This window comes from Coregonus lavaretus (assembly GCF_964263955.1).
Source record: "Coregonus lavaretus genome assembly, chromosome: 16".
Lineage (NCBI taxonomy): Eukaryota > Metazoa > Chordata > Actinopteri > Salmoniformes > Salmonidae > Coregonus > Coregonus lavaretus.
The window spans coordinates 29,406,393-29,428,486 of record NC_140003.1 but is presented as its reverse complement, the minus strand read 5'-3'; the positions used below and the strand labels follow the sequence as shown (position 1 = coordinate 29,428,486).

General features: G+C 44.0%; 1 protein-coding gene across 2 annotated transcripts; it reads right to left on the bottom strand.

The window, feature by feature from the left end:
* Positions 1-17: 17 nt before the first annotated feature.
* LOC311143321 (TBC1 domain family member 8-like) lies at positions 18-20,959 on the bottom strand. 2 transcript variants are annotated; one of them, XM_084179151.1, is made up of 20 exons: positions 20,664-20,959; positions 16,642-16,752; positions 16,380-16,498; positions 15,943-16,171; positions 15,590-15,830; positions 13,537-13,744; positions 11,290-11,475; positions 10,990-11,142; positions 8,202-8,352; positions 5,974-6,188; positions 5,721-5,838; positions 4,758-5,043; positions 4,527-4,668; positions 4,331-4,429; positions 4,136-4,204; positions 3,752-3,998; positions 3,134-3,199; positions 2,861-2,947; positions 2,662-2,789; positions 18-2,111 (listed from the first exon to the last, which is right to left on the bottom strand). In XM_084179151.1, exons 1-20 carry the CDS (start codon positions 20,788-20,790, stop codon positions 1,641-1,643), a joined length of 3,453 nt encoding a protein of 1,150 aa, XP_084035277.1. In that variant the 5' UTR covers positions 20,791-20,959; the 3' UTR covers positions 18-1,640. The 2 variants fall into 2 exon arrangements, with proteins under 2 accessions (XP_084035277.1, XP_084035278.1); XM_084179152.1 differs by having other exon boundaries at positions 2,662-2,762.
* Between the last annotated feature and the right edge of the window lie 1,135 nt (positions 20,960-22,094).

The window sequence follows — 22,094 nt, the reverse complement described above, 5'->3', positions numbered from 1 at the left end:
ATTGATGGAGCAATTGCATTAAATTATATTTAATTTTCTTTCTAGAGCAAGTGTCTGATTTAGTGTTTGGATATAAAAGCATATGTTTACTTCAGCCGCATTGCATTACACAATGTGCTTTCGAGGGTCTTCAATCTCCTTGGTGAATCAGTCTTTGTAATACACTGAATAAGATAAGGATGCAAAAATGGTTTTAATGATTTACAAACAATCCATGTCTGATATTCTGCAGCAGATATTAAATTGATAAGTCAAAGTGATAAATGGCCCAATTTGTGATAATGCACGTCAAGTGAACTTGTGAGTGTGCACTACAAATAACATTTCAAAATCAAAGGTGCATCTGTAGTCAATTGGAAGGCGTCAGTCTGGTTCTGGAATAACCCCAAACCTCAATTTACAGCAACCACTGATTTTAAATTGCAAAATCAAGTTCTGTATAGAAGACTTATTCAACTAAATCTGAGGCACAGCAGTTTCGTTTGTCTAGTATCTAGTATTTTGAGAAGGTGTGTAGGACTTTAGTCTATAATATAATACTGGTCACTTACACTTAAGGCTTGAATGAAGAAATATGCTTGGTAGAATAATAAGGCTCAACCAGTTTTAGAACACCTAAAATAAGAGTTCTTAAAATAACAAAATGCATTCAATCAATACAACAAACATTATTGATTAATGTACTGCATTGTTGAGGGAGCTAGCACAAGCATTTCGCTGCACCTTTTATACCTGCTGTAAACAGTGACGAATGTGATTTGACAAAAGATCTAGGTGCATATTTTCAATGTGTCGCATACAAAGGCAAGATTCCAATGTCCATTATTGTATGACAAACATTTGGCAGTTAAATGTCCTTGACTCCTTGGGCTATATATAAAAAGCTTGCCAAAATGATACACTGCAGGCATACAGGCAAAAAATATTTGGTCAGAAAAGAACACTTGTCTGCTCTACCTGATTGGACAATATGGCAAACAAAACAAGTATCACCAACCAGGCAGCCAATGTAAAGTCAAATAAAATTTCACTAAAACTGGGCATATTAGTTTGTTCCCATTTCATAGACCGGATGAAGCAGAATGAAAACTTGTCTATAAATACTGAGCAACAAAAAATAAAATATTCATTTTCATGGTGCTGTGTGTCATGTAGTGCATGGGACATTCTCACAGTAGTATATATGATTATGACTGATACATCATGTAGTTTCTTGATTATCATACATGTCTCGGCCGCCTCTGGTTTTGGTAAACCTGCTTTTAAACAGTTGTTGATCCCAAAAGACAAGGCCACATTTCTCCACGGCTACATCAGGAGAGGAAGACCTACACATCTACATTACTTCTCCCTTGTGCTCGACAGACCTACATTTACATTTTAGTCATTTAGCAGACGCTTTTATCCAGAGCGACTTACAGTTAGTGAGTGCATACATTTTCCATACCTACGACTCAATATAGGCACATACGGACTCTTGGTACCCACTCATCCTTGTAAGACGGAGGACACGGACACCGGCAACTTATTGGGGACAAAGGTGCCTGGACAGCTAGACAAGAAACTAGATTGGAAGCCCAGTATTGGGTTACACTGTGGTTCTCACATCGAGGTTCTATGTTCTGTTGGTCATGTTGAAATCAGCTGGTCCCTTGCTGGAGCATAAGCAGACCAGCCCTTTCATGGTACTGTTTCACTTTTGCCTCAGCTACCTTTGCTGACAGGTCCATCGGTTTCTCAAAGAAGTTGACCAGCTGCTGTTCTGTGAGGAGAGAGGCCAGGATCTGAGCGTAGCTGACCGTCCACTCGCTCTGACTCTCAGACCCTGAACTCTTGCTGGTCCCCTCCTTCCTCTCTCCTCCTCCTTCTTCTTCTTTGGTGCTGAAGACCGGGTGGTCTTCTTGACTCCCCTCCTTGTGATCGTCCTCTACTTCGTCTCCGGCCCCACCCTCGCTGCTGACCTCTGACCCCGAGCAGCGGCTGCGGTGGTCGACCTCGCCAATCTGCAGCACCAGGCTGGTCACTGTAGCGATGGCCTGGAAGAGCTCGTTCTCGTCTGGGTTGCCATGGAACATGCTGTAGAGGGTCTTACAGAACTGGATGAACTCCCTCTGTAGAAAACAATAATACAAGTTTATACCTTTATTTTTATAAAAAATTGTATTGCCCCTTTTTTCTCCCCAATTTCGGGATATCCAATTGCGATCCAATTACAATCTTGACTCATTACTGCAACACCCCAACAGGCTCGGGAGAGGCGAAGTTAGAGTCATGCGTCCTCTGAAGCATGACCCGCCTAACCGCGCTTCTTAACACCCGCCTGCACCAATGTGTCGGAGGAAACACCATTCAAAGGACTACCGAAGTCCGCCTGCAGGCGCCCGGCCTGCCACAAGGAGTCGCTAGAGCGCGATAAGCCAAGTAAAGCCCCCCTGGCCAAACCCTCCCCTAACCCGGACGACGCTGGGCCAATTGTGTGCTGCCCTATGGGACTCCCAGTCATGGCCGGTTGTGACACAGCCTGGGATCGAACCCGGGTCTGTAGTGACGCCTCAAGCAGTGCCTTAGACCGCTGCGCCACTCGGGAGGCCTACTTAGTACCTTTCAATTACTCTTTGTTTAATAGATTCCTAATTGAATTCCTTTTTTAATTGTATGTACCTGGTTCATTGGAGGTAAAGGTTGCTCCACATCCTTCTCCTTCTCTTTAGCCAGGTCTTTCAGCATCTGCTTCAACTGCTCCTGAAAGTCTCTTATCTCCCCTTCAACACGAACACACACATCAGGAGCTACATCAATGTGATAATCTAAACAGACCTGTGCTGTAAATGTGAACCTGGAACAGTGTGTGAATACTTACCATTGGGCAGCTCTACATGGAGTGGTCTGGTAGTTGACAGCAGAGGGCTCTTCAGTGGAGACGGGTCATCCTCACTCTCAGTCAGAGCTACAGGAAACAGTCGTATTATGAAGAATGTTAATCTCTAGTTAATTCATCAATCAAATCTATTTTATAAAGTCCTTTTTACATCAGCAGTTGTCACAAAGTGCACATGTTATTTAAAGATAATTGCATGTCCAACTAAAGTACATGAAAGAAGCAAAAACACCATAGGAAAGCTATGTGACCCACCTGGAGGTATGTGCAAACGATACAGTAGTCTGACCTTCTCATTCAGTTCCACACAGTATAGCGTATCTGAAACAGAGAGACACACACACACAGAATTGTCATTGGCCTTAAATCACAATGTGTGTCAATAATGAAAGGTTAGTGCTTATACTGTCAGTACATTATAGGTTAGTGTTTATACTGAATGATAGAGGACCACAGAGGGAGCCCTTCAGATGTGTGTGAATTTAAGAGGTGAATTTACATAATCTTAATCTTCCTCTACTTCAGTCCTCCACTGTACTGTACACAACATCTCCTAAAAGCCTTGGCTGGATATTGATTCCCATAAAAGCTTTGTGGGCTGAATTCCAAATGCCCATAAAAGCATAGTGGGCAGGTTTCCAATGTTCATGAATGATATGCCTTACAAGGGGACTTGGATGTGAGATAGCATGGTGTATGTTTTCTTGGTATTTGTATACACTTGCAGGCACACAGTCATGCACGCACACAAACTCATATTTCCCACAAAGTCTCTCTTCAGGCATACGCACACTCACTCACTCTCCCTCTTTTAAATACACACCCCCTCCCTCTCTTACTTTCTCTCTCACACACAAACACTCGTTCACACACCCAGCCACCCAGCGAACTCTCTGAAGGTGATGAGTGAGTCTCTGTCCTGGTCCAGTAGTGTGAAGGTCCGGTGGGCCACAGTGTCAGTATGGAGGCCACAAAGCCAGGGAACCAGCAGCATGTACAGGCTCTTAAACTGGGCCCGGTCCACTCTGTACTGCTCCACATAGGGCCGGCCTGGGTCATGGTGCTGGAGGGCCACTGTGGTGCCCCCATCGCCCCAGTACAGGTTGATGAAGTGCTCTGTCTATAAGACAAACAGAAACAGAAGTATTGTTGTACAGTTGGACTATAAGTGGAGGATGTTATTATTGTATTCTGGCAATGGCTTTCTTAGCGGTCCTGGGGAGATAAATGAAGGTGTGTTGAATTGAGCTGAAGTACCCTGAAGAGGTCGTAGACATCAGCCAGGTTTTCAGGGGAGAGAGAGACATCTGGGGTCACCACCCTGAGCTAAATACACAGAGAGAGAGGGGAAGGGTCAGAGCATTTTGGAGAGGAAAAGTGTAAGGTTTCAACCTTTGGTCATGGTGTATTTCATGCATGCGTGTGACCGTTTATGTGAAATGAGAGAACCACCGCATTCTCCTTGGTGGTGTCCTCGTGTGCTTGGAGAACCTGGATCCGGTGTCTGCATCGCAACTTCTCTATTTGTCTCACCGTCAGGTCTCCAAATTTCTGACAAGACAGAACACACAACGAGAACAAACATCAGCTCCACACTGTCACCACAACCCTCTGGTGGTGTGGAGGGAGTATTGCAGTGCTGTCTTACCTCATAGGAGTCAGCAATGAGGTCAGTGATCAGGGTATGTTGTTCTACAGGCAGGCTGCCCTCCTCCTCCCCACTCTGAGACGAGAGAGGGTGAGTGGCAGGGGGAGACGGATCTTCATCGTACTTCACCTGGTCCAGAAAACTGCAGACAGAGCCAAGAGTGAAAATAAAAGGCCTGATTAACTATAAACATCCCACACATTAGGGTTGGCCAATCTTGTCTAGCATTACCCAGTGAGGATCATGAGGGCCTGGCCGTCATCTGCACTAGCACACAGCGCAGTAGCGTTCGCATCCAGCACAGCTAGCCCCAGCTGGAAGATGGCTTTGATGCCGTGAAAGAAGAAGCAGTCTACCACACAGACAGCGCTGCGGAAGGGAAGCACGCTGAGGAACAGGGTGAGAAACCAGGACAGGGAGATGGAAGAGAGGGGGGAGAGGTCGGGAATGTGCTCGGCCAGCTCGGGAAGACGATCCCGGATCAGCTCCTCAAACACTGACTGGTCCACCTGAGCACCTGCAAACACACGTGAAAATCTATATTATAGATAAACACACATATAGAAGTATAAAATTCTATATATTTTTTATCCCACAAAGGGAAATGGATTTTGGTCGTATGGATATACTGTGAGTGCATACTCATGATGTATACTCATTGTGAATTATCCCAGATAAATTCTATTTTAAAGACTATTTGAACGAGGAAGTTGCCTGGAGATTAACAATCTATTTTCTAAGGCGAATAAGTAAACAACTGTCATTTCAAAGCAGAACAGGCCAGACACTCATTCAGACAGAACAGGTAAAGGAAGAGGAAATTACTTTGAAGGCATTTCATTTCAAGGCATTTCATATGCGGCATAAATAAATAGCAAAACAAAGCAGAGGAAATTAGCTTGTGTTTCAGCACACGCTTCATGGTGGCTAAAGAAAGCCTTTGGTTATTGTTGGCTCCATTGGCCTGACAGAATAAACATGCCACAACGAAACCACATTCAAATCACCTAAACACCAGAACAGCACTACAGGAAAATGTATGTGTACTGATAGAGTCTCTCTGCTGTGTCTTTGATAGTACTTCTCTAATGTACAGTACTAGCTGAAGTAAACAAACCATCGCTGTAGTAAAAGTACTGTAGTAACAATAGCAGTAGCAGCGGTAAACCTATACAGGTCAGTTTGACCTCTCACCTATGACTCTGCGGTTGAAGTAGTCAGGTAGCATCCTCTCACACACAGCCACTAGCAGTGAGAAGGCCTCCTCCTCTTTAGTGTACAGCAGCAGCACAGATGCCAGGATATTCATTGACTAGAAAGACAGACAGGCAGTCAGTTATACTGTCTGTAACTGTATGGTTATGGTTATGGACACTGGACACACTATACAGTAGAATGTACACGTGTGCACACATTGTGACATACTGTATGGTGGTGGGTGCCTTACCTGGCAGTAGCCAATCTTGGGGTTGCGGTGGGCATATGCGGTGAGGACGCGGCGCAGCGCCGCGATGCCCGTGACGTTCTGGAAGGCAGGGTGGTCGGGCAGCGAGCGGTGCAGGTCTCTCTCGATCTCCTCCGTGGCCAGACTGCTTTGCCCCATAGACTCCGTCACTAGCCCCGAGTAGTAGTCTGGGTGGGATGACAACTCTGACGAGGCATCTGCGTTTCCAAGGGGAATGGTGTCAGTGTTACACAGCAACAGCATATAACCACTTACATGAAGGCCTGGTCAGACAACATCCCCTATCCCTTTCCTTTCGATCTAAAAGGAATGGATAAATCACCTATCCGGTTCCTTCAGATCTGCAAACACCAAAAAGGTAGGGGTTACTTTGGGACTAATCTCTCATGGACAGACTACAAGCATCTGACCAATTATGCAAGACTTTAGTTCTGGGTTAACTGAGTTTAATTTGGGACAAGGCTTTTTTATTTTTTACTAGCTCTTTCCCTTTGTTGACTCCCCCTCTAGGATGTGAAAGGATGCTTTCAGACAATTGAGAGGGAGTAAACATGGACCTAGGACAGTTTGATATGGGGCCAAAGAAAACAGTTCTATCCCAGTGAGTGGTGAAGCCACAATCGGTTGCCTGTCTGTTTCTGGTGCAGGGTGCTCACAGGCCTAATTGCTTGTTTTCATTGGAGTTATTTGTATGCCCACTAAATCCTGCTGCTCTGGATTCCATATTACATTAACTCTGATGCTAACAGTTATGGCAAAGTAGGGTCCCCGAGAATCGACTCTACAATGTTGCATCGAGACTTCTGATTCTAAAAAAGGTAAAAGCCACTCCACAAACTCTAAGATATAAAATGGCACATACTAGAATTGCTAGGCATGGTACAGTACACAGGAAGGAAACTAAAAGTAGGCAGTCGAGTAGAGCACAAAACAGCACTCTCTCTCCCTCCTTTGGGGATATATAAATATCTACCCTAACCATAACCCCACCATTAAATATCCACTATATATACAAAAGTATTTGGACAACCCTTCAAATGAGTGGATTCGGCTATTTCAGCCACACCCGTTGCTGACAGGTGTATAAAATCGAGCACACAGCCATGCAATCTCCATAGACAACCATTGACAGTAGAATGGCCTTACTGAAGAGCTCAGTGACTTTCAACGTGGCACCGTCATAGGATGCCACCTTTCCAACAAGTCAGCAGGTCAGAGCTGCCCCAGTCAACTGTAAGTGTTATTGTGAAGTGGAAACGTCTAGGAGCAACAACAACTCAGCCCCGAAGTGGTAGGCCACACAAGCTCACAGAACGAGACAGCCAAGTGCTGAAGTACGTAGCGTGTAAAAATCATCTGTCCTCGGTTGCAACACTCACTACTGAGTTCCAAATTACCTCTGGAAGCAACGTCAGCACAAGAACTGTTCGTCGGGAGCTTCATGAAATGGGTTTCCATGGCCTAGCAGCCGCACACAAGCCTAAGAACATCATGCACAATGCCAAGCGTCGGCTGGAGTGGTGTAAAGTTCGCAGCCATTGAACTCTGGAGCAGTGGAAACGCGTTCTCCGGAGTGATGAATCACGCTTCACCATCTGGCGGTCCGATGGACGAATCTGGGTTTGGCGGATTCCAGGAGAACGCTACCTGCCCGAATGCATAGTGCCAACTGTAAAGTTTGGTGGAGGAGGAATAATGGTCTGGGGCTGTTTTTCAATGGTTTGGGCTAGGCCCCTTAGTTCCAGTGAAGGGAAATCTTAACGCTACAGCATACAATGACATTCTAGACAATTCTGTGCTTCCAACTTTTTGGCAACAGTTTGGGAAGGCCCTTTCCTGTTTCAGCATGACAATGCGAGGTCCATACAGAAATGGTTTGTCGAGATCGGTGTGGAAAAACTTGACTGGCCTGCACAGAGCCCTGACCTCTACGCCATCGAACACCTTTGGGATGAATTGGAACGTCGACTGCGAGCCAGGCATAATCGCCCAACATCAGTGCCCGACCTCACTAATGCTCGTGGCTGAATGGAAGCAAGTCCTCGCAGCAATGTTCCAACATCTAGTGGAAAGCCTTCCCAGAAGAGTGGAGGCTGTTATAGCAGCAAAGGGGTGGACCAACTCCATATTAATGCCCATGATTTTGGTCATGTAGTGTATTTGGCCTGTTGTTATAGTAACCAATGACCTCAGACTCCACCGCCCCTCACCAGAGAAGGTCATCCATAGCTCTCCCCGTAGCGACTCTGGTATCCCCATGGCAACCAGCTTCTGGATCTTCTCTGTGCGGAACATGTGGACGCCTCGACCGTACTCCGAGAAGTGGTCATCCCACAGACGCTCTTTCACCTGCTCCATGGTCTACAGGACACACACACACAACCTTCAGCAAACCGAGTATAGTACTGTAAGCACATTCTCAGCACTATTAACCACAATAGCCGTGGCCTGTATTAGGAGGTCAAGTTACCCAGGGTGCCAGCCAGGGGGAGAACAGAGATCAATATGTGTAAATAATAGAAGAGATGTACAGAGTCACAACCTCATCCCAGACCTGCCACTATATCACATTTAGCATACCCTGGTTTCCAGTCTGTTTCTGATTCAGTCTACTACATTTTTGGTATGACAACAACAAAGGAGTTGCTGTGTCATTCCTGAATTACAGTGGCATTTGTTTTTTATGTATGCGGGTACATCCTCCCACCCTAAATCAACGAATATGGTAGCTTAATAACTTTAAATATTTTTGTTATATTATGATAACATTGTGCGACCAGTAGGAGTAGTAACATGAATTATGGTAACACCAATGAGACAATTTAGGTAAATTAGTATTTTCTGAAATGGAGGCCATAAATGCTCAAATCTAAGATCCTCAAACCTTTAAAAATAATTTACTAAACTGATATGATTAATCATTTTGCTCACAATGTTATTTACCTTCATTTAAATTGACTAACACCAATACACTTTGGATCAAATAAATCAAAGTTTATTGGTCATGTACACGGTTTAGCAGATGTTATAGCAGGTGCAGTGAAATGCTTAGACACTAAATTAGATTTAGATACACCAAATTTTCTATGGAATCCTCAAATTTATGACATACTAAAATGGTGTGATTAGCTAATAATTGTATTTAATATAGATCCACTGGAGAGAATGCTCAAGAATCACCCTGCTTCAACTAGAAACTGGCAACCAAGCTAAACCCTAAAACAGTCCTAATTCGCAATGCTAAACATCAAGCCTAGACTGAAAACACATTGGCTAATGTAGTCCTCATATTGCTGCAGCCACCATTATTATGGTACAGTGGGGGAAAAAAGTATTTAGTCAGCCACCAATTGTGCAAGTTCTCCCACTTAAAAAGATGAGAGAGGCCTGTAATTTTCATCATATGTACACGTCAACTATGACAGACAAAATGAGGAAAGAAAATCCAGAAAATCACATTGTAGGATTTTTTATGAATTTATTGCAAATTATGGTGGAAAATAAGTATTTGGTCAATAACAAAAGTTTCTCAATATTTTGTTATATACCCTTTGTTGGCAATGACACAGGTCAAACGTTTTCTGTAAGTCTTCACAAGGTTTTCACACACTGTTGCTGGTATTTTGGCCCATTCCTCCATGCAGATCTCCTCTAGAGCAGTGATGTTTTGGGGCTGTCGCTGGGCAACACAGACTTTCAACTCCCTCCAAAGATTTTCTATGGGGTTGAGATCTGGAGACTGGCTAGGCCACTCCAGGACCTTGAAATGCTTCCTACGAAGCCACTCCTTCGTTGCCCGGGCGGTGTGTTTGGGATCATTGTCATGCTGAAAGACCCAGCCACGTTTCATCTTCAATGCCCTTGCTGATGGAAGGAGGTTTTCACTCAAAATCTCACAATACATGGCCCCATTCATTCTTTCCTTTACACGCATCAGTCGTCCTGGTCCGTTTGCAGAAAAACAGCCCCAAAGCATGATGTTTCCACCCCCATGCTTCACAGTAGGTATGGTGTTCTTTGGATGCAACTCAGCATTCTTTGTCCTCCAAACACGACGAGTTGAGTTTTTACCAAAAAGTTATATTTTGGTTTCATCTGACCATATGACATTCTCCCAATCCTCTTCTGGATCATCCAAATGCACTCTAGCAAACTTCAGACGGGCCTGGACATGTACTGTCTTAAGCAGGGGGACACGTCTGGCACTGCAGGATTTGAGTCCCTGGCGGCGTAGTGTGTTACTGATGGTAGGCTTTGTTACTTTGGTCCCAGCTCTCTGCAGGTCATTCACTAGGTCCCCCGTGTGGTTCTGGGATTTTTGCTCACCGTTCTTGTGATCATTTTGACCCCACGGGGTGAGATCTTGCGTGGAGCCCCAGATCGAGGGAGATTATCAGTGGTCTTGTATGTCTTCCATTTCCTAATAATTGCTCCCACAGTTGATTTCTTCAAACCAAGCTGCTTACCTATTGCAGATTCAGTCTTCCCAGCCTGGTGCAGGTCTACAATTTTGTTTCTGGTGTCCTTTGACAGCTCTTTGGTCTTGGCCATAGTGGAGTTTGGAGTGTGACTGTTTGAGGTTGTGGACAGGTGTCTTTTATACTGATAACAAGTTCAAACAGGTGCCATTAATACAGGTAACGAGTGGAGGACAGAGGAGCCTCTTAAAGAAGAAGTTACAGGTCTGTGAGAGCCAGAAATCTTGCTTGTTTGTAGGTGACCAAATACTTATTTTCCACCATAATTTGCAAATAAATTCATTAAAAATCCTACAATGTGGTTTTCTGGATTTTTTTTCCTCAATTTGTCTGTCATAGTTGACGTGTACCTATGATGAAAATTACAGGCCTCTCTCATCTTTTTGTGGGAGAACTTGCACAATTGGTGGCTGACTAAATACTTTTTTTCCCCACTGTATCTGCTATCTAAACACCATAATAATAGAGGCCCTATTCATATTAGGGCTACAGCCAATGGTGCGCTAGTTTCCATACTCACAGCCGTGCTGTTGTTGGGGTCAGGTTGAGAGTGATGGTAGCATGCCATCAGAGCCTCTGTGTTCACTGTTTGACGTAGTGGTCTCTCCTCGATCTCCTCCCCGTCACAGTACATGGTGTCATAGTAGAAGGTGTAGTAGGGAGACGAAGAGGTCTGGAGCAGCCAAACACCAGAATTAGTCAAATATACACAATGAAGTAATTGTACTTCGTGGACTAGGCCTGTTGGGCATCACCATGAGATATGATGTGTATAATTGACAACAGACATTTAGCGGTTGGTAGTGTAGCTGTAGCATACCAGAGATTTCTTGCTGCGGAACATGGAGTGTTTCCACTGCAGGGATCTGAGGCGTGATGTCAGGCTGTCCACCAGGCTGTCTCTGTCCTGCAGCTCCATCAGCTGGAAGGCCTTCTTACTCCTCACGCTGACGATCACTGGGTTGGGCAGCAGGCTGGTGCTCTCCGCCTTCTCTATGGAGATCACCTGACAATAAAACAGGAGGAGACAGGGGTCAGAGGTGAACAGCCAAAGAAATTACTGTAGCGCTATTTACTTGTAAAACAGTAATAACACAGTAATAAACTATGAATAGCTTTTATGTATAGCAGAGCCATACATACATCTATATATAGCTTGATATATGACTGACTGGTATATAATGTAGATAACCATGGTAAAGCTAAAGGTGTAAACTCTAACACTTCCAACAACACGTGTACAGTGTAAACAGCAGTCGCTACATTCCACCAGTGTTACACTTTAACCAGTAGAGAAGCAGCGTCAACATAGTCTGTTTGAGAAGCCAAAATACACCACCCCTCCAAAATACACCACCTCTAGCACAAAATACACTGCACTACAGTCGTGGTCAAAAGTTTTGAGAATGACACAAATATTAATTTTCACAAAGTCTGCTGCCTCAATTTTTATGATGGCAATTTGCACATACTCCAGAATGTTATGAAGAGTGATCAGAAGAATTGCAATTAATTGCAAAGTCCCTCTTTGCCATGAAAATGAACTTATTCCCAAAAAAACATTTCCACTGCATTTCAGCCCTGCCACAAAAGGACCAGCTGCCATCATGTCAGTGATTCTCTCGTTAACACAGGTGAGAGTGTAGACGAGGACAAGGATGGAGATCACTCTGTCATTCTCATTGAGTTAGAATAACAGACTGGAAGTTTTAAAAGGAGGGTGGTGCTTGAAATCATTGTTCTTCCTCTGTTAAGCATGGTTACCTGCAAGGAAACACGTGCCGTCATCATTGCTTTGCACAAAAAGGGCTTCACAGGCAAGGATATTGGCTGCTAGTAAGATTGCACCTAAATCAACAATTTCCGGATCATCAAGAACTTCAAGGAGAGAGGTTCAATTGTTGTGAAGAAGGCTTCAGGGCGCCCAAGAAAGTCCAGCAAGTGCCAGGACCGTCTCCTAAAGTTGATTCAGCTGCGGGATCGGGGCACCACCAGTGCAGAGCTTGCTCAGGAATGGCAGCAGGCAGGTGTGAGTGCATCTGCACGCACAGTGAGGCAAAGACTTTTGGAGGATGGCCTGGTGTCAAGAAGGGCAGAGAGGAAGCCACTTCTCTCCAGGAAAAACATCAGGGACAGACTGATATTCTGCAAAAGGTACAGGGATTGGACTGCTGAGGACTGGGGTACAGTAATTTTCTCTGATGAATCCCCTTTCCGATTGTTTGGGGCATCCGGAAAACACCTTGTCCGGAGAAGACAAGGTGAGCGCTACCATCAGTCCTGTGTCATGCCAACAGTAAAGCATCCTGAGACCATTCACGTGTGGGGTTGCTTCTCAGCCAAGGGAGTGGGCTCACTCACAATTTTGCCTAAGAACACAGCCATGAATAAAGAATGGTACTAACACATCCTCCGAGAGCAACTTCTCCCAACCATCCAAGAACAGTTTGGTGACGAACAATGCCTTTTCCAGCATGATGGAGCACCTTGCCATAAGGCAAAAGTGATAACTAAGTAGCTCGGGGAACAAAACATCGACATTTTGGGTCCATGGCCAGGAAACTCCCCAGACCTTAATGCCATTGAGAACTTGTGGTCAATCCTCAAGAGGTGGGTGGACAAACAAAAACCCACAAATTCTGACAAACTCCAAGCATTGATTGTGCAAGAATGGGCTGCCATCAGTCAGGGTGTGGCCCAGAAGTTAATTGACAGCATGCCAGGGCGGATTGCAGAGGTCTTGAAAAAGAAGGGTCAACACTGCAAATATTGACTCTTTGCATAAACTTAATGTAATTGTCAATAAAAGCCTTTGACACTTATGGAATGCTTGTAATTATACTTCAGTATACCATAGTAACATCTGACAAAAATATCTAAAAACACTGAAGCAGCAAACTTTGTGAAGACCAATACTTTTGACCACGACTGTACACTGATAAAGGCTCTCCTTTGGGAAGGCTGGATTAACTGTAAGAGCTAGGCTAGGGGAACTTGTGAGGGCTTTTTGTGTGAGACCTTTCTATAAATCAAATAGGGAGGCACTGCAGTATGGTACTAGGGGTACCTCTGAGAGAGAGATAAGCAGGCTGCATTGGCCCTCCTCTCGGCTGGCGAAGCATAGGTAGCTGTCGGTGGTGTAGAGCGTTCCTGCCGTGTGACAGCGGGCATGGGGCGTCCACACTGAACACAGCGCCACCTCCTGAAGACGTTCGCCCCGCGGTAGCCGAAATAGAGCCAGGACATACGCCCTCAACGCCTGCTCCTCCAGAACCCTGAGGGGGAAGAGTTGGAGGGACACTCAGAAAGAGATACTTAGCTGGCAGGGGGGAAGAGGTAGAGTATGACCCAAACAGTGAAACGTTCTGTTGTAAATGAGTGACAGCTAGGAATTCCCTTCCAGGATAGAGAGAGGGAGAGAGTAAAAGAGAGATTGAGGGTGAATCCTCATGGCCTTGTTGCCTTTGGTGACCCAGACATTTCTGACTGAGAGACAGGATAAGAAACACTAAAAGGCAATTCCACCACTTGTCAACCTCATTTTCATTATCTACATATGTGAAAATGGCGTATTTCTACATTTAGTTCTACTCAATGACATCATCAAAAGTTTAAACATTTAAAAAACGGCGATAGAAACTCGCTGTTTTCAAATCAAATCTTATTTGTCACATGCGCCAAATACAAGAGGTGCAGACCTTACCATGAAATGCTTACTTACTAGCCCTTAACCAATAATTCAGATTTTGATTTTTTAAGTAATTAAGAAAGAAATTGGGGCCTCCCGAGTGGCACAGAGGTCTAAGGCACTGCATCGCAGTGCTTGAGGCGTCACTACAGACCCGGGTTCGATCCCAGGCTGTGTCACATCCGGCTGTGACCGGAAGTCCCATAGGGCGGCGCACAATTGGCCCAGCATCGTCTGGGTTAGGGGAGGGTTTGCCCGGGGGGGCTTTACTTGGTTCATCGTGCCCTAGCGACTTCTTGTTGCGGGCCGGGCGCCTGCAGGCTGACTTCGGTCGTCAGTTGAACAGTGTTTCCTCCGACACATTGGTGCAGCTGGCTTCCGCGTTAAGCGTGTGGGTGTTAAGGAGCGCGGTTTGGCAGGTCATGTTTCGGAGGACACATGACTCGACCTTCGCCTCTCCTGAGCCCGTTGGGGAGTTGCAGCGATGAGACAAGATCGCAATTGGATATCACAAAATTGGGGCGAAAAATAAATATTATAATAATTATTATTTGCTAATTAAACTAAAGGAAAAATAGTAACGCAATAAATTAACAATAACGAGGCTATATACAAGGGTTACCAGTACCGAGTCAATGTGCAGGGGTACGGGGTAGTTATGGTGGTTAATGTTATGGTGAATGCACTACGTACACATACACACGCACACACAGAACTAAGACTGACAGAAGAAAAGGGGTGTATTTATGAGCTACCTCTCCAAGCGAAGGTATAATTTCCCACAGGATAGAGCTGAAGGGCCTTCCAGTCACACTGAGACAAACATTGATTTATAGCGTATGGTAAACAGTGCTGTGTAGTGGAACACGGCCCATCAATCACTACACAACTGTTCTGAGACCAGCCGGAACCCAAAACACAGGCAGTAGAAGGAAGGAACATTGTAAAAAAATATGTTTATTTTCCCCATAGACTGTAACACGATATGCTGTATTCCTGTTATGGCTGAAACACCTAGGGGCAAAGTCTAGCTATTTACAAGTCTTTCTGAGCTCATCAGCGTCATATAATGTCTGTCTGAAGAACATGACTGAACGTCCCTCTCGGCTCAAAGGAAGATCAGTTGCACTATGATGCTATGGTTATAGAGGATGGTCAGAAACTAGAGGGAAGTAAATTAGTTAAGATATCAGGGGTTTTCAGGAAGCGCTTGATGAGGTCTCTTTTGACCAAAACAGATAAGAATGAGATAACCTTATTAAATTACTGTTTATCAAACTGATTAATCAGGCAAGCAACTGATCCAATACAATCCTCTCAGATTATTTGAATCTGAACAAAGCGAATGATACAACCACACAAAATACCCTGCCCTCCTTTACACTACAATACGATACAACTTTATTTAACTTTTTCTGCATTGCCCTCTGACCTCTTGGTGATGTTGGAGGACTGCTGGAGGACTCGGTCCAGCTCCAGGCCTTCGCTGTCCAGCAGGCGTCGCAGGGCAATGTCAGCCAGCTGACCAATGACCCCGAACGCCTCATCCAGGCTCAGGAACATGGAGAAGTCTCGCTGGCACCGTCGCGTTGTCACACGCACCATGTCTGTCATGAGGCCCGTGGAGACCCGCTCCAGCCTCGTCACCTCCGCCCACGGGATCACAAACTTCACTGAGGGAGAGAGAAGCGGACAACAGTTCAAAGTTCACAACCAGTTCACAATCAGTCAGACTTGGGGCTATTCTGTGTGCTAATGAAAGGGGGAGCATTTAAGGGGACGGACCTTCCTTTCCCAACAGGAAGGAGTAGAAGGCCATGTGGTTGATGCTGAGGTAGAGCCAGCCCTGCCGGGGGACCCGCCCCTTCCAGCAGCAGCAAGAGTAGGTGGTGACCAGCTTCTCTGAGGAGGGCAGGCCGAAACATAGCTCAAACTTCAGCAGCGCCTCCCGGAACTTCTCAGGCTCCTCCTCCTGAGCCGCCTGTTTCCCCCTTACCTCCTCCGCTATCAGACCCTGGGGGAGGAGGATAAATAAATGGGTAACGAGAGAAAGAGAAAAGAGGAAGAGAAAATAAAAAGAAATAGAAAAGAAAGTCAGGAGGAGAGAGAGCAACAGTTGAGAGTCAGATTAGGTTGAATACAGTGGTTTTTGACAGTTGGCCTACAAAGTATTTACAGTGTATCACAGGTCTATATTAGGTTTTATTCTAATAGTACAGTACCTTGACTTTCCCTTTGACGAAGCTAGCGACATCCTCCTTGTTCTCAAACACTGAGAGAGAATGGAGTAGGTTCTGGACCAGCCAGTCCCAATGTCTGTTCATCTCTCCGACAGCAGCACCTGTATAACAACACATAGACACACACACATACAACACCTGTCAGATAGATAGATACAAAGAGAGAGAGAGCTAGAGAGAGAGACAGACAAATATGAGAATCAGAGAGATAGAAAGTAAAGGAGAGAAATGTCAGAGAGCTTACCACAAGCTATGGTCCAGCTGACCTGTGACCCAGGCACCTGTAGCAGGATACGGAACGGTGTGACCCGGGCGTTGGAGTCCAGCACTGAGTCCAGAGCTCCCACTAGAAGACCTGGACAGACCAGAGCAGAAAGAGACCGGAAATTACTGAGAAATACCATCTGACAACACATACATGTCAATGAGCTCTTTGACATACAGTGGGGAAAAAAAGTATTTAGTCAGCCACTAATTGTGCAAGTTCTCCCACTTAAAAAGATGAGAGAGGCCTGTAATTTTCATCATAGGTACACGTCAACTATGACAGACAAATTGAGAATATTTTTTCCCGAAAATCACATTGTAGGATTTTTAATGAATTTATTTGCAAATTATGGTGGAAAATAAGTATTTGGTCACCTACAAACAAGCAAGATTTCTGGCTCTCACAGACCTGTAACTTCTTCTTTAAGAGGCTCCTCTGTCCTCCACTCGTTACCTTTATTAATGGCACCTGTTTGAACTTGTTATCAGTATAAAAGACACCTGTCCACAACCTCAAACAGTCACACTCCAAACTCCACTTTGGCCAAGACCAAAGAGCTGTCAAAGGACACCAGAAACAAAATTGTAGACCTGCACCAGGCTGGGAAGACTGAATCTGCAATAGGTAAGCAGCTTGGTTTGAAGAAATCAACTGTGGGAGCAATTATTAGGAAATGGAAGACATACAAGACCACTGATAATCTCCCTCGATCTGGGGCTCCACGCAAGATCTCACCCCGTGGGGTCAAAATGATCACAAGAACGGTGAGCAAAAGTCCCAGAACCACACGGGGGGACCTAGTGAATGACCTACAGAGAGCTGGGACCAAAGTAACAAAGCCTACCATCAGTAACACACTACGCCGCCAGGGACTCAAATCCTGCAGTGCCAGACGTGTCCCCCTGCTTAAGCCAGTACATGTCCAGGCCCTTCTGAAGTTTGCTAGAGTGCATTTGGATGATCCAGAAGAGGATTGGGAGAATGTCATATGGTCAGATGAACAAAATAGAACTTTTTGGTAAAAACTCAACTCGTCGTGTTTGGAGGACAAAGAATGCTGAGTTGCATCCAAAGAACACCATACCTACTGTGAAACATGGGGATGGAAACATCATGCTTTGGGGCTGTTTTTCTGTAAAGGGACCAGGACGACTGATCCGTGTAAAGGAAAGAATGAATGGGGCCATGTCTCGTGAGATTTTGAGTGAAAACCTCCTTCCATCAGCAAGGGCATTGAAGATGAAACGTGGCTGGGTCTTTCAGCATGACAATGATCCCAAACACACCGCCCGGGCAATGAAGGAGTGGCTTCGTAAGAAGCATTTCAAGGTCCTGGAGTGGCCTAGCCAGTCTCCAGATCTCAACCCCATAGAAAATCATTGGAGGGAGTTGAAAGTCTGTGTTGCCCAGCGACAGCCCCAAAACATCACTGCTCTAGAGGAGATCTGCATGGAGGAATGGGCCAAAATACCAGCAACAGTGTGTGAAAACTTTGTGAAGACTTACAGAAAACGTTTGACCTGTGTCATTGGCAACAAAGGGTATATAACAAAGTATTGAGAAACTTTTGTTATTGACCAAATACTTATTTTCCACCATAATTTGCAATAAATTCATAAAAAATCCTACAATGTGATTTTCTGGAATTTATTTTCTCATTTTGTCTGTCATAGTTGACGTGTGCCTATGATGAAAATTACAGGCCTCTCTCATCTTTTTAAGTGGGAGAACTTGCACAATTGGTGGCTGATTAAATACTTTTTTCCCCCACTGTATGGGAGAGAGAGGCCACATTATACCAACCCATTTAAACTGAAATCACATTTTCATAGGGTAAGACAGTTGTACTAAGCTCATAAGGCATTAATAAGTTATATTCTACAAAAATCAATGGTTATCATTAGTGGAATGACTGTTGAACAGCAGGAAGTTTTACAGATTGTGCCTTTAAGCAGATGGGACACAAAGGTACCTATTCCACATAATGCCAGAAGGCTAAAGTCATTACCATGTCTATAACAGACCCAGACATTCCACAGTGAGGTGCCAAGCAGAAGAAGATTGGCACTGGATGCCAGACTTGATATAGGACATAAACTGGTATCACTTACGGTCGCTAACGGTCTCATAATGGCCACATTATGTGAGAGCATAACATAGGCTTACAAGCTATTGAGAGACTCAACACAAGTATTGTTCTTCTCTTTGTCACTATATTGGTCCACTAGAACCAATGGCTAATAGTATTGTATTGGAAACCCCCTCCCCACAAATCCTCACATATGAAGCCCCAAAGCCATGGCCTAAAAACTACAAACTTAAGAGAGAGACCCTAACATCCCATCCAATATGGTTGACAGTGACACCCCAGTTGACGTTCAAAAGAAGCTGCACTACTCTACCCCAAGCTTTCAATTTCCATCCAGACCTAACTAATTTGTATCTACTAGGCGTTGAGAAGGCTAAATGAACCCTGGAACTAGTGTTTAGGGAGAATTTACACATCCAGTAATCCCCACCAGTCATCAGATATGCTCACTAATACCCTGAGGTAACAGAGCCTACACTCATCATCATAGTCCCTCTTTAACTCCACTGCTATTCACCGTCATGCTTCTCTACAAACACTAGTCCCTCTTGTCTAGTTTTAATTCTGGCCTTTCAACAGAATGGAGCATTTAAGGAGCGCTAGTAAAAACAGTCCTAACAGCAACACGGCGCCCCTCAACTACAATAAAAAATTACGTTAGCAAGAACAGTCTGTTAATGATTTGGCCAGTCAAATGTGTAATAAGCACACAGCAGGCAAGACAAGGCTTACTACGTTCAATAGGCTACAGTCTGGTCGGTATGAGATCACTATCTAGTGTTTGGCATTCCCACCCCCACCCAACCGCCCGCCACAAAAGAGGAGAGGGATGGAAGACAAACAGAACTCCTGACAAATAACCCTCTCCTGGAGCACTGCCCATTCCAACCACACCACATCTATAAGCTCTGCCCATCTGCTGCTCTGAACCATGACACCCTGGCAATACAAACGTATTTGTCACCAAACCGCTTACTTCACTGTGCTTACATTGTAAGTCCCAACTTAAACTACTGTAAATCATGTATTTTGTTCTGCTTATATGGTTCAGTGAGTTTGTATGGCTGTGGACAATGGACATGTACAGTGTGCTCGTTGCGAGAAAATAAACCCTATATATATATAAATAAATAACAATTTCCTTGTAGCAAAGTGCTCTTTGTGAAATAGGAAGCAGAAGTTATTTTAGCTAGTGACACAGAGTGATAGAGGTTGCAGATGCTTTTATGTTTTATCTTAATCGAATCATGGATTTATTCTTCCACTTGATATTGTACTTGTTTTTCTCTTCATATAACAAAACATACTATGGTGTGGTTTTGTAAGAAGCGCCAACCCCATTACAACTAGGGCTTCTTCTGACCTTTCACCCCCATCTGACCATTCACCATGGCCACAAACAAGCAAATACTGTAAACCATAACCAATTGCCAGGAAGTGTTTATATTGTTCCTTTTATGAGATGTCTACTCTCTATCCTCCTTGATGTGTTCAGTTATGTATGATGACTAAACAAAAACAAGACCAAGTGGCACCTTATCATGGTTCATCATCAGACAAACATTGTATCGAAATTAAAGAAATCAAAGAAGACCTGAAACAAAATAAACAGTCTAAATACTATATATTAAAAAGTTGCCCGTTACTGCGCCAAGGCTTCATGGCACATGTGTTGACGACCCCAAATATGGAGAAAACACTTGTTTCCCAAGTAGTGCTGTGTAAAAATCCTGAGCCTATTTAAAGTGATACATTGTAGCCCCGGTTATGGCAAGTTGCAACATCGTTTATAAATTAGTTGTTACTGTGTTGTAAGTGTATCCCGTAGACTGGTGTATCCATATAGGCTGCCAAAGCTGCTGAAATCAGACGACAGACAGTGAGATGAAGATGGGAGGGGGCGTATTACCTGTAAATTTCCCCCCTGAATCCCCATGCCCTCTTCTGCGCTGCAAAATGAAGAAATCGTTAGATTTTTCGGTAACCCAAAGCTTCAGTGCATTTTTCAGCAAAACTTCCTCTGGATTCAACCACATTCTTTCAAAACAAGAGATTGACAAAGAGAATGGGACGAAAACAAAACAAAGCCGATTGTCCTTTTTGTTGCGCTATTGGTAGAATGCACACTTCTTCAGCAGTTCCACGCGCCGGAGAAAATGAGGTGATTTTCAGAATCATCCATGACTGAACTCAAGCGCCGCCCGAGATAGCAGGCGTTTTGTGCTCATATTTTCTCTCACCCCGGTTGCAACTATAGCCTACACAGCGAGCGTCTTATTTCCGCATTTAACCCAACCTTTCCTTCCCAACATCCTTCCCATAGTTCCGGCGAAAGCGAGGAAGTTTAATTTCACTAGCTCTTTGCTTTGTGAATAGTTATTATGCAGTAGTAGCCTATTCATTGAAACATCATACAAAACGAAATTTGGGAATTTAATTGGATTGTAAACAAATTGTTTGTCCATAGTAAAGGGGTTTAGTCATGTGCCATATGCTGTCTAGTGTGTGCAAAAAAATGTCAGAAGATGATGTACAGTATCTATTATATCAAATCTGCATTATGCTTACAATGACAGAATTGTTTTTTTGCATTCTCTTTATCTTATATTTTTTAAATGTCATAGTCTTTGATCATACCACATATTAATTTAATGATATATCAATGCCATGTCGGTAACATGGTCTCTTTGCTTTGTGTAGACCCATAGAGTCTAGACAATATAACAATTTACAGAATGTTCTATATGGAAGTATATACCCATCCCTATGGCCTACTTCTGTGGTAAAACAGAGGTTGCAACATGCATGCTGGACATCAACAAATACAGAATTTATAGATGATGTCTGTTTTAAACTATGGTTGATTTGATTAGAATAAACACACACGTGGTCAGAGTTGTCAAAGGCCCCTATCATAAGATACTCTATTCAAATCAAATCACATTTTATTCGTCACATGCTTCGTAAACAACAGGTGTAGACTAACAGTGAAATTAAGAAAATAATCATATTTTAGAGCAGCAATGTCATTGAGCGTCACAAGATCAATACTGACATAGAGATTTATGACCATACCCATAATAAAGGATTTCAAAATATCTTTGCACAGTAGAAAATTATCCTAAGTATATTATAAAAAAATTCATAGCCTATACTTTCTATACTCATAACTACATTGAAAATAAACAAATACAGTATAAGGATATCATATTGAAGCACATCTACACACCAAAAAACAGGCCAACAATGTTCAGAGATGTTTTGGACCTCTATGCCACCCCCATAAGTCTATGGTCAACCCAGAGACTGACAGCACAGCAGTGTGATTTTCAGGTGCAGC

What these genes read in the sequence shown, in the direction of transcription:
- LOC311143321 (XM_084179151.1), bottom strand. Translation starts at nt 20,790, where the DNA reads ATGTGGTTGAATCCAGAGGAAGTTTTGCTGAAAAATGCACTGAAGCTT. An exon ending in TTCAGGGGGGAAATTTACAG is followed by an intron (nt 16,753 to 20,663) that starts GTAATACGCCCC and finishes TGGTCTGTCCAG; the next exon opens with GTCTTCTAGTGGGAGCTCTG. An exon ending in CCAAGATTGGCTACTGCCAG is followed by an intron (nt 5,839 to 5,973) that starts GTAAGGCACCCA and finishes CTGTCTTTCTAG; the next exon opens with TCAATGAATATCCTGGCATC.